Below are 11,833 nucleotides of genomic sequence, written 5' to 3'. Positions count from 1 at the left end.
TTATTCAAGCCGATTATCAAGGGAGACGAACTCCACACGGAAATAAGGTTTATATATTGAATATATATAGGCTAAATAGCACTTACATACCTTATAGTTTTACCTACTTTAGATTTATATACCTCAAGTTATAAAACGTGGCAATTAAATAATCCAACTTGTTTAAACATGGAACGCTAACACCTTGAGTTACTTAAACATGAGAATGCTCTCAAGAGTATCCTCATAAGGTGGACACATGCCAATTATACATTTCTTTTACCCCCCATTTATTGTTGTGTTTACAATTTGGGAACTTTAATTTTAACCAAGGGTGATTTGGTCTTTAACACAACAAAATTAACTCCGTATAGTGGAGAGTAACTCAGGGTATTTAATTGCTACGCTTCCAACAACTTAGAGTATATAAGTGCAAAATAGGTGAATCTATAAGGTATCTAAGGGCATCTCCAACAGCTTCTCCAAAATTTTCTCCAAAATGGGGAAGCAAAAGTCATATTCTCCAACTAATTTTTACACAAACTCCAACAGCTTCCCTATTTTGAAGAATCCATTTTTTCCTCTAAAATTTTAGAGAATGCTGCAGATTTGGGGAAGCTTCCCCATTTTTTCTCCTCCATCCCTATTTTGAGGAATGAGATGGGGAATCTGTTGGACCAAAAACCTAACTAAATTCTCCAAAAATAAAAAATGAGGAAGCTGTTGGAGATACTCTAAGAGCTATTTAGCTTTATTGTGACGTGAAAAAAAAAGGCTAATACTACTGAGGATTGACTGATCCGTTATGTATTTTCGGAAACAAGGTGTTCACATTACATACAACAACGTTGAGTATTTTTTTAAAAAAAAAACTTCAGAGTCCAAGTAGAAGCCCATTAACGTGGGCTTTCGTATTAGCCCAACTAATGGATGGCCCAGATGCTTTACTTCCTCACCGGGCGATTAACAACGCAGCACCTGTGTAATTATCGTATACGGATCGATGTACCCTTGTCCATACGACCCACAAGTCAACCGTCCAAAATCTGCAACCCAACCACACCAACGGCCGGATCTCTGCGCAGGCCCACCTAAATCCAGCAGCCGGCCATCACGTGAGAAGCACGAGCACGGACCCCATCCATAGAGCCCCCCGAGGCCCGAACCCCAAACTTCTTTTTGCAAAAAAGCCCAAAAAAAAATCGCCAACCACCTCTTTCTAGAGAGAGAGAGAGAGTGGGGGAGGGGGAGCGCGAGGAGAGAGAAAAGTTTTCCCAAAATGGGCAACAAGAGGCAGCCAGTGGAGACGAAGAAGGCGAAGAAGAAAGGGCGCCCCTCACTCTTGGATCTCCAGAAGCGCAGTCTCCGCCTCCAAAAGCAGCAGGAGGAGCAGAATCGAAACCCTAACCCTAACCCTAGCAATCCGAGCCGCAACTCGAGCCCTAGCCTCAAATTTGCTACGAGGAGGAGCACGAGGCGAAATCCTAACCCTAGCCCTGGCTTGGAGGAGGAGGATGACGAGGAGGAGGAGGAGGAGGAGGAATCCAATGGGAAGCGCAAGGAGAAGAAGCTCAAGCTCGTCCTGCGGATCCCTAACGGATCGGATTTGGACGGATCGGGCCCCGGATCGGACGCTGACGGCGGGGGATCGCGGAAAAAGAGAAAGATCGGCGCCGTTGAGGTGGGAACCAAATTGAGCTATTAATTGAACTCGTTGGTTTTTAGGGTTGCGAGATCCGAGGCTGTTCGTGTGGGTTTTGTGTACGGATCGGGAATTTATGCTCTTAGGTTTCGTAGATTGAGAAAGGTTAACGTTGATTTGACTTGGTCAACCGCCAGCATAGCTTCTTGAAGTTTGGGGGTTTATTTAATTCAACAGTTTTCTTACTTTATCTGTAGAAATTACCTCTAGTTTTCGCGAAAAGTTCCCAACTTTGTCCACGTCCTTCGTTTTCTTTTAGGTTTTGCCCCTATTTTGGGTCTTTTTGACTGATTTGGGGATATTGGTTACCTTGTCAGCAGACAGCAGCACAAAATTCCAACTCGAAAGCGACGGATGAAGAAGCTCCTGCAGGTTTGGATTCGTGGAAAGGGCGAGTTTTTATGGTTTGCTAGCGGTTATTTGTTTGTTTTTATGATTAGTTTAATTGATTCTGGAACAGGGAATCAATCAGATTCAGGGCCCACTACGCCTCTGCCTGATAAAAAGTTGTTGGTGTTCATCCTTGACAGGCTTCAGAAGTGCGTAGTTGGTGATTTCTTTTCTCATTTTAATGTCACCCTTTTGTTTGCTTTTCATTTCCATGTATCTTTTGTGCTTTTGATGTCTTATCATAGCTTGCTAACCCCAGGAAGGACACTTATGCCGTGTTCTCTGAACCTGTGGATCCCGAAGAGGTAAGAGATAGGAATTTTTTGGAAGAGTTATGGGTTGGGTTTTTGGATTTTGAACTTAATGGTGTATTGTGGTTGATTTATGCAGTTGCCGGATTACCATGACATCATCAAGCATCCGATGGATTTTGGAACAGTTCGGAAGAAACTAGATAGTGGTGCTTATGAGAACTTGGAGCAATTTGAGGTCGGTTGTAGTATAGATATTTAAGGGTTATGATTTTCTTAACCCTTTTCTCAGTGAAAATTTGGCTTCATTCTTATCATAAGACTTTTTCCCCCCATTTTATACTTATTCTTAAAATTGCTTGCTGTTTTCTGGTTCTCTTTTTAGTAGTTTGAGTTTGTGTCTTTCTGTCCCGCTTTACTTGCACAGCCCTGTTGACGTGTTGGTTTCTTTTTCCAAATGTTTAAAAATTAGTAGTTATTATTATAATGGTTAAAATGTGGGTTGTGAATTTTTGTTTCTCAGCTAAGAGAAATGCAAAGTATATGGCTGCTTAGAAAAATATGTATTTTCTTTTCGATGGTGTCCTAGCTTTCATGGTTCTTTTATGATCTCAACTCCATTCTGTATATGTTTTTGCTTATGTAAATTCTGTGTCTGAGTAATGGTTTTCATCTAACTGTCCTATATTTGGATTAGACTCCTGCCGCAAGCTTAGATCATTTATTATCTCTTTCTATTGCTTTCAAGAGCGCCTGTTCTTCAATGGCCCGAGTTTAACTTTTGCTGGCCCTTTGTGATCCTTTACTGAATAAAAACACGTGTTATGAGTTACTTCCATACAGCCCTTAGTTTGTTGTGATTAGCAGCACCAGCAGCAACAACAACTACTACAAAGTTTATCTTTTTTCGTTTTGTTTCTTTTTTTCCATTTCAATTACACATGCTGTGTAGTTGATGGGATTGCTTCTGAAAGTGGAAATGTATAGTTGGATATTTTAATGATGGCAATATCTAGGTAAGTATTGCTTGTCGGTAGGGGTTTGTGGAAGGTTGCTTTCAATCTTATTAAATCACTGAATTTGTTATTGTCTGGCTGTTAATGTTTAACAATATTTTATCGTATCGGAATGACAATTTATGGTCTCATATTGATTCCATAGGCTATTTTTTGGATATTGTTTTACCATTCTAGTCAAAAGGAAATGAAGTGTGCAGGAAGCCTATGTGCTTAGGGCAAGGAATTGGTCTTTCTGTTATTTATAAACTCAGAAAGACAGTTATTCTATGCAAAAGGAGTTGGTCGTGTGATAAAGAACTCCATGAGCTTCACTGATGTTCTCATTAATAATCCTTTAGTGTTTTGTATTCCGAAGTAATGTTGGATATGCCTACAAAACCAAGCTATGGTATCTACGTATGAGCGAGGATATGATTTTCTATGAGAGATGAGCTGTGCATACCTTTGGAACTGTGGCAAGCTACATTGATGAACTTAGCAGATTTGGTATTATGTCTATAGGTGATTGCTGTTATTTAGGTTCCATAAAAAACCATCTGAATCTTGCAGTTCATGAATATGGTTTTATGTGAGATGAATTCTTACTGGAAAAGGATGATTTTCAGACGAAGAGGAGAAAATGAGTCTTCAGGCTGTTTGTTGGTGTTCTCAAATGTTAGAATTGAAGTACTAGTAAGAGGGTCGATTCTAAGGTTAAAGAAGAAAAGAGTGAATGCTCTGTATGGAAACAGGCGATGAGAACAAAAGGAATCAAACTTGGAATGGAAGGAGGGAAGACTGAGAGCTAAGTTTGAACAAATGGTTAAGCCTTTGAATCCTGACATTTTTGCAGTTCAATGTAACACGTATTCACTGGTTCTGAATTAATTGGCAACAGCTCAAACCTTGACCTGTTTCATGTTCAATGCATGTTTGGGAAATGTCTGGTACGTAGCCAACTTGGTTAGTTGGTGTTTGAAATTTGCCTAACCTGAATTTCCTTCTTCAAGGCCAGACATACATCCAGTGCATTTTAACATGTATCTATTTGGTATCTTATTTATGTCCATATTCATGAATATAATCAATTATATAACATGCCAGTGCAACCTAGGCTTCTAGATTTTGTATAAGATTTGCTTATGACTTGAGATGGCAATGACACGTGTAGCCAAAATGTTATTATGCATCGTTGTTGTGTCACTTCATGTTGCATATTATGGTTTCCATAATCATACTTCTCATGCCATCGTAATGGGGCTGTTTAAGTGCTCAAAGTTCTTTTTTGTAACCCCTTTAAAGCTCATATGGTACCTTCCATGCCTGTTTGAACCATGTCAGTAATTGGGATTGTAATTGTTGTTAATTAAGTTTGCTGTCATTTGACTTTATTTTAACATGTGCTTGCAGAGCGATATCTTCCTAATAAGCTCAAATGCTATGCGATACAATTCGCCTGATACGATTTATTTTCGGCAGGTATTGTTGTGTGTGCAGTTTCTTTAAGTGAAAACTTTTATTTTTATTTTTTGGGTTAGAACGTGAAAGCAGTAATGTCGTGGGGTTTTTTTTTTGTCTCTATATCTTCTACAGGCAAGGGCCATTCAAGAACTTGCAAAAAAGGACTTTGAGAATTTAAGGCAGGAGAGTGATGATGACGAGCAGGAACCAAAGACTGTACGAAGGGGTAGGCCGTCAGTCAAGAACCTTATGAAGCGAATTGGCAGACCTCCAGCTGATCGTACTGGGTCTGATTTTTCCTCTGATGCCACGCTTGCTAATGCTAGAGATGGTGTTCATGGCTCTAACTTGACCCGTGATGTAGCAAGGAAAGGATCATCCACTGACAAGCCAAGCGTCATGGATGCGAGTAGAGGGAATAACCAGCATAAATTAGAGAGAAATGAAGAATATTCAGGTCTGTCCAACAAACGAAGACTGGATAGTGAACACCCTTCTATGAGTTCAGTTTTCTATTTGGTTGCTAAGAATTTGAAACCCACTTATTATTTACTTTTCTTTTTTTAAGGTTCGCCATTGAAAGGTATTCCAATGAGACATTGGAAGAAAATTTCAGTTATAGATGAGAACCGCCGAAATACATACAACGAGCCCCTACAGCCTACCGGCTTTCAGGAGCCTCCAATTTTAACTGCTTTTGATGGAGACAGGAAGCTGCTTATGCCAGTAAGTGGCAAATTATAGGTGTAATTTTTTTCAGCTGTATGGTTTTAGTCAACAACTATTACCTACTTGCTAGTAGTTACTTCTGTTTGGTTTACAAAATATCTATATCATTTGTACAAGATATACATTTCCAAGTTTGAGAGTACTGTAGGTTATTTGATTCAAATCTGTCGCTGCAGTTCTTAGTGCATCTTGTTCTCAATGTTATCTCTATTTTGGATGCTCCTCTCAATTATATATTATGTCGTGTATTGTCTCTATTACTTTCATTTTCAATTAGTTCCAATCTGTTATCTTTCGCTTCATGCTCTAGATTTTGACCTTTAATCTCTATTGGAACACCAGGTTGGGCTTTACATGGAACATGCATATGCCCGAAGCTTGGCACGGTTTGCTGCAAACCTTGGCCCTACCGTCTGGGGAATTGCTGCAAAAAGAATCGAAAGAATACTGCCCCCAGGGACAAAGTTTGGTCCTGGGTGGATTGGGGAGAGTGAAGAACCAAATAAATTTCACCCACCGCTACTGTCATCATCTCCATGTTCCTCGTCTCAAGTAAAAACATCGCATGTTACTACAGTATCAGGTGGAGAGCAACACCCAGAAAGTCGCGAACTGGTCCCAAATAACAGTACTGAGAGTAGTGATCTGGTAAAAAATGAAAGCAAATTTGGAGTATCGAGTGGCGATATGCAGCCTAACAACACCTTGCAGGTTTGTCAGAACTCAACAATGCAACATTTGAGGAATGGTTTTAACCCTAACTCTGGCTATGTGTTCAACCTCCAATCTCAAGCAATGAAGATGATGCAGCATATGAAATCTCCAAATCATGTGCTCGATATGGCGTCTAGGAGCAGAGTCAACAACAGTTTTGTGAAGTCTCACCCTCCCCATACACAACCCGTTAAAGAAGAGAAATCAAGGTTAGTGGTGGAAAATTCAGATGCAGTGAACTCAGGTAGCTCTAATTCTGAAGGGCAGTGTCAGGTTTCACCATTGAATACAAAGCCTGGCTTGATTCCACCGGATTTGAATGCGGACTTCCGTTCTCCTGGGTCACCGGTCTCAGGCGTGCTTGCAGATTCAAAGCAGAAGCAGCCGCATTTGGCACTGCAGCTGTAGAGATTATTATTCTCTTTTGATTTTTTCCGTGGAAATTCATCCTCGTGTGGGTGTTGCACCCAATTTAACTGTTGGGGTGTCATATTGATTAAAAATCAGCTTTATTTATGTAAGGTAGGAGGGAGGGATAAGAGAGTGGTTGGGTTTTGTACAGGATCCTAATCCTAATGTGATCTAGCGGGGAGTTTGCAGTTTGCAGCTGAATAAGCTGGCAGCTCATTTGTAGCATTAAAAAGAAATCCATAATATATAGCTGTATCAGTAGAAGATTCAAAGCCTCCAATTCCTTTTCAGAAGTTATTGTGCTTGTACTATTGTGACCGTTTAACATGTACGCGACCGAGAATTAATTGACGCTGTCAGCGGAACATTTCTCACCAACTTTGATACGTATGTATAGAAGAGAGGATGGATATTTCATGTGCTGAACGTACGTTTGTTTGTTTGACGCACCTCGTATGTGCTCTTAAGCTGTGCAAGTTTGTGTTTACGAATCTATGATGTTCTTCTTTGTAATTCAGAATTTATGAGGGGTATAAACAGACCGTAGATGCGCAAGAGAATATAACATTTTATCAGCCGAGCCAAAGGTTACCCGCTGGAAATGCGTTTTCCCCAGGTATGGTATAGTGGAAACTCGAGGAGCATGAAGCGTACTTTCTGCAAGATTTGGACATCGGTTTGCATGGAGAAGGTTGATATCTTGACGCGCAACAAGGGTTCAGCCTTTTAACAGTGTTTATGATGCGTCAAAAAGAGCCTGTTTCCTCAATAATCATAGACCGTCACAGTGTCCCTAATGATTCCAACCCCAACCCAAACTGTTGAACTTGAAATATCCGACCGACTGACAACGACGTAGCTCACCTTGCTTTCGACTTGGTAGTTCAAGGCCTTCACCTAGTCGGCAGAAAGATGATTCTACATCATAATCCTACATAATTTTCGCTTAATTTGTTGTTCGCGCAGGGTCCGCGGACGAGCTCGAGATTTCCAAAAGCACCCCCGGCACCAATTTATAAATACAGATCAACGCACTTTGCAAGCGGAATCAACAGCCAGAAGAAACATACAAGAAGCCAACAAAATACTAATTGCTTGTCGAAGCGGCAGATTTGGCATCGCCACATCCAGAACGACCCAAAGCAACCGAATCGAAGAACACATAATTCTGTCAACCACGACTCTGCTACTTTAGCACAATAAAATAATATCATCCATCTCCATAACATCACAAAGTTACATCCAAACAGAAACAAGATCTAGAGAAAGAAAAGAGTATTGCATATGACAGAAGCTCTGCTGATGTGCTAAAGAGGCAGGCAAAAAATGACGTCAACCTCTTATAGCTCTCGTACCATTATGATCCGCTGCACTCACTGTCTGAATCTTGATGCAGCCTTCCTCGCCTCCTCAGGGGTAGACGGGAACAGCTCCACATACCTCGATCCAATCGTCATCTTATCCTTGCACATTGCGCTCTTCGCCACTTCTGCGGATGGAAACTCAGCATAAGCCTCTCCAGTTGCCTTGCCATCAGAACGGCGTGCAATCTGCACTTTCTCCTCGCTCAGCTCATAGTCACCAAAGAACTCGACTATGTCAGACTCTGTTGTTGAGTAGGGAAGCCCCCGGAGCTTGAGCACCGCGGTGTACTCCATCTTTTCTTTATCCTCGTCTGCAACAGCCTTTTTTGGACGGGGTGGAGGAGACGCACGACGGTACTCCCCGTTGTTGTCGGTCACCTCGTTGGCAATGGCTTGGTAGTAATCCTGCTTCTTGCATCGGAAGACTTCAACATACCTCCGGCCCATGTTTTGCCTGTTCCTTTCAAGAGCCATTTCGGCCTGCATAGGGGATGAGAAGACAACAAAGGCCTCACCAGAGAAACGGCCGTCCTTGTTTACCAAGAGGCAGTCAACAACATCCAGCCCTGCAAAGAATTTGTGGACGTCGAGATCCTCACAATTGAAGGGCAGGCCTCGGAGACGAACTACAGGGAAATTGTAAATGGTGTTGATGCTGCCACTGCCTCCACCGATGCTACTGCTGCCTCCGCCGATTCCATAGCCGCTGAAAGATGGGTAGAAGCTGCTTGCTGGTCCAGGAAAGTAGGGGTTGACAGGTGGATCCATCATCCGCGACCTCTTTGACCCAATGTCTGCATCGTACCCATCGGGAACGCCTCCGCTGATGCCACTGCTCACTGCGAAGTAGGGATTTGAGTTCGTCATTCGTTGCCTCTTTGTGCCCTCGTACCCGTCTGAAAACCCCCCGCTCCCCATCATTGCCCTTCAAATTATTCAAATCCCAAGGAAAAAAAACCCTTTGACACTCAATCCCCATCCAATAAACAAACCCAACCGACAACTTTAAGATCTTACCTGATAGCTATCTACCATACAGTTATCTACCAATTTGTTATTTCTTACTGATTAAAAACATACTATATTCCCAAATATTCTAATGGCAGAAAAAGAATGAACCAAGAGACTAGGTGAAAAACTATTAACTAACAAAATGAATTTCAGTAAAAAGAACATTAAATGAAAGATGAATTAAGCATGAAAACAAGTGCACTATATATTAACAAATAGACGAACTTATCAAAGTGTACATGTTAACAAACAAGTGCACTATAAATTACCTGCTTAGATGTTTCCAGAAACAATAATTCAACAAACACATGCAAGAGAGAGAAATATGATTGAACAAATAAGAAGTAACAGAAGGTAAAGAAAAGAAGGCACATAAAAGATGTTGAGAAGTCAACAAGAAATATGCTCAAGGACAAACTCTGTCTGAACGTTATGACGACCAAGGTCAACAACAGTAAAATCACTGGCAATGCACCATGACCTACTCAACCAATGACCTTACAAGTAACCAACTTTGTATGTGGAATTTAACATATCAAAAGGCTATGGGTCATGAAAGGGCTGACAATCAACAAAGGAAACTACTAGTGTGATTGTCTCAGCAACAAAAGGATAAGATGTTACTCATTGTGACAAGGAGGAGATCGTATTGTTTATATTCTTGAAGATAGCAGTTTATATTCCATGAATGTATTATACTAAGCAATATTTGCAAAACGTGATAATTACCAAGCAGAATGAACATTCTAAATCCTCAGTCCAAAACATACGACAAGAACAAATACTTTCTGGAGAAACAGTTCGAGCCAAACAGCAAACTAGAATTGTAGCATTGCTGTAGCCAATATAATAGTCCATGTAAATAAAAAGACTGTAGTAAATGGAACCTATACATAAGTAACACAGCCCAACCTAAGTAGACTGATCACTGTATCTAAAGACCATTATATGTAAAAGTGAGATTTGCAATGCTTAATACAATTAACCTAATCCTTTTAAGTGAGACAACAGAATTTTGCCAAACAAGATTTATTCCGAAATGGGAATCAAGCATCCAGAATTCTTAACATGATAACGGCAAACAAGAAAATGGTAAGTCAATTGCAACATAACAGGTCTGCACCCTACACTCAACCAAATTTTCCTGTGTCGAGAAACTATATTTGTCCCTTTTTCAAACATGACAGTCCTCAAGGATCTTTTAAAAAAACACTCCAAACTAGGTTAATTGAAACCTAGTTTGTTTCCCCACTTAAGGGATGTTTGTTTGCAAATGAAAAATGAAAGTTTGAAAATGACACTTTTAATACTTTGTGTTCTATTGAAAGTAAATATTAAAGGTGAAATGGAAAAAATTGTCCATGTCAGATTTAATGCACGTTAAACCTCCCCTAAACATGCCGAAATCAATCTGCAAGTTAAAAGTTGGGAACTGCTATAGATTTTTTTTTAAAAAAACATTAGAGTATATTTGTATTGCTATCTTCCAAACTATAATCTATTTTCTATTTTCTATTTTCTTTGTCCGGACATTTTTTTCACCGCCAAGAGTTTCTCTGTTAGCAGTGCTCATTATGATTCATTCTTCTTGCTATACATTTTTTGCTGCTTATCCTTTCTCTTCAGTCATCTTCATGATCATCTATCTTCCATAACTGCACTAGCATTCACCATTTCACTATGAAGCAAATGCAACCTAATTTCTAAATTGACGAAATATATAAACTTCTCAATCATTTCTGAAATATAACCCCAAACTAGTTTTTAAACGAACGAAAAATATATATACTTCTCATTCATTTCCGAGATCTAACTCCAGGCCTCTCTCATCTCTGGAAACAATTGACAATGGCTGATCACAGGACCACCTTCTGTGCATCTTTGTCGCAAAATTTTAGATCCTTGGACACATAGATGCTGTTGAAGGAGATTACTTTTAACCTACTGAGCAAGCCGAAGACAAAGTTACTAGGCCTACCACACTCCTAAGAAAGTCTCCATGAAGGAACACATTCTTTACATCTAGTTGGAAAAGTTGCCTGATACCATAATAGTTTGCAGACTAATTTTCTTTTTGGACTATGCATTCTCTACGCTCAAGAAATGAGTTAATCGCCAATGTCTAGTATACGTGTTCTTTATTTTATTATTGGTTCTTACATTTATGTCATATTAGTTTCATTAAGGAAGTAGCCTAGCTCAATTGGGTTCATCTCCTCTCCTTTCGGTTGAGTAGCTTTTTCGCTCCTTTTCTTCTTTTAATGTAATAGCAAACAAGCAGATTGCCTGCAGGTTATTCGACATATTCAAATATAGACTTTAATTAATCTAAGACAATAAGAGATTGCAGACGAGTTTTTTCCGCATGACCAATCATATATTAATTGTAATATTCTCATTTTCAAGTTGCTTATAAAAATATCTTTCCTTTCCAGTTTTCTTAATTATACTAGATGGTTCACAAAACTATTACAAACATAATATAGCTACTATATGATTAAAATAGTTAGAAATAAAATACAAAATAAATATAATACATATAACAAATAGTTTCTGAAAACTAGTATGAATAATAGGCGAAAGTATCACAAGTAGAAATTAACACAAACATACATCTTAGTCAAATAAAGCAGTGATTTTACCTTTTGTATGTGTCAAGTGTCCTCAAAAGTGTCCTAGGCCGCCTAGGCATATGCACTACTGCCCCCGCCTAGAACCAGCCTGAGTAGCAGTTCTAGGCGATGGAACCGCCTAAGCAGCACCTAGGCCTAAGGCTAGGCGGACCGCTTAGCTTTCAGAAAAAAACTTTTATAAAACCTAACC

At 39.8% G+C, this 11,833-nt stretch overlaps 2 protein-coding genes across 6 annotated transcripts in view; one reads left to right on the top strand and one right to left on the bottom strand.

Annotated features, from left to right (window-relative positions):
- On the top strand, positions 1,176 to 7,061 carry LOC109821019 (ankyrin repeat, bromo and BTB domain-containing protein DDB_G0293800-like). Of its 3 annotated transcripts, XM_020387223.1 has the most exons (10): positions 1,176 to 1,660; positions 1,999 to 2,053; positions 2,142 to 2,220; positions 2,331 to 2,376; positions 2,462 to 2,560; positions 4,731 to 4,799; positions 4,914 to 5,238; positions 5,350 to 5,507; positions 5,853 to 6,221; positions 6,304 to 6,444. In XM_020387223.1, exons 1-10 carry the CDS (start codon positions 1,259 to 1,261, stop codon positions 6,307 to 6,309), a joined length of 1,608 nt encoding a protein of 535 aa, XP_020242812.1. In that variant the 5' UTR covers positions 1,176 to 1,258; the 3' UTR covers positions 6,310 to 6,444. The 3 variants fall into 3 exon arrangements, with proteins under 3 accessions (XP_020242812.1, XP_020242807.1, XP_020242804.1); XM_020387218.1 differs by having other exon boundaries at positions 2,002 to 2,053; positions 5,853 to 7,061; XM_020387215.1 differs by having other exon boundaries at positions 5,853 to 7,061.
- LOC109821006 (heterogeneous nuclear ribonucleoprotein H) overlaps positions 7,699 to 11,833 on the bottom strand; it is a 6,389-nt gene continuing 2,254 nt past the window's right edge. The window contains exon 2 of one of the 3 annotated variants that reach the window (XM_020387201.1): positions 7,699 to 8,924. In XM_020387201.1, coding sequence (XP_020242790.1) covers positions 8,009 to 8,924 — 916 coding nt within the window. In that variant the 3' untranslated portion in view covers positions 7,699 to 8,008. The remainder of the gene's footprint in view (positions 8,925 to 11,833) is intronic. The other 2 variants (XM_020387206.1, XM_020387210.1) reach the window with 2 other exon arrangements.

This window comes from Asparagus officinalis, chromosome 1 (assembly GCF_001876935.1).
Source record: "Asparagus officinalis chromosome 1, Aspof.V1, whole genome shotgun sequence".
NCBI lineage: Eukaryota > Viridiplantae > Streptophyta > Magnoliopsida > Asparagales > Asparagaceae > Asparagus > Asparagus officinalis.
Note: the sequence above shows the minus strand (reverse complement) of the source record. Positions and strands in the feature narration are given on the sequence as shown.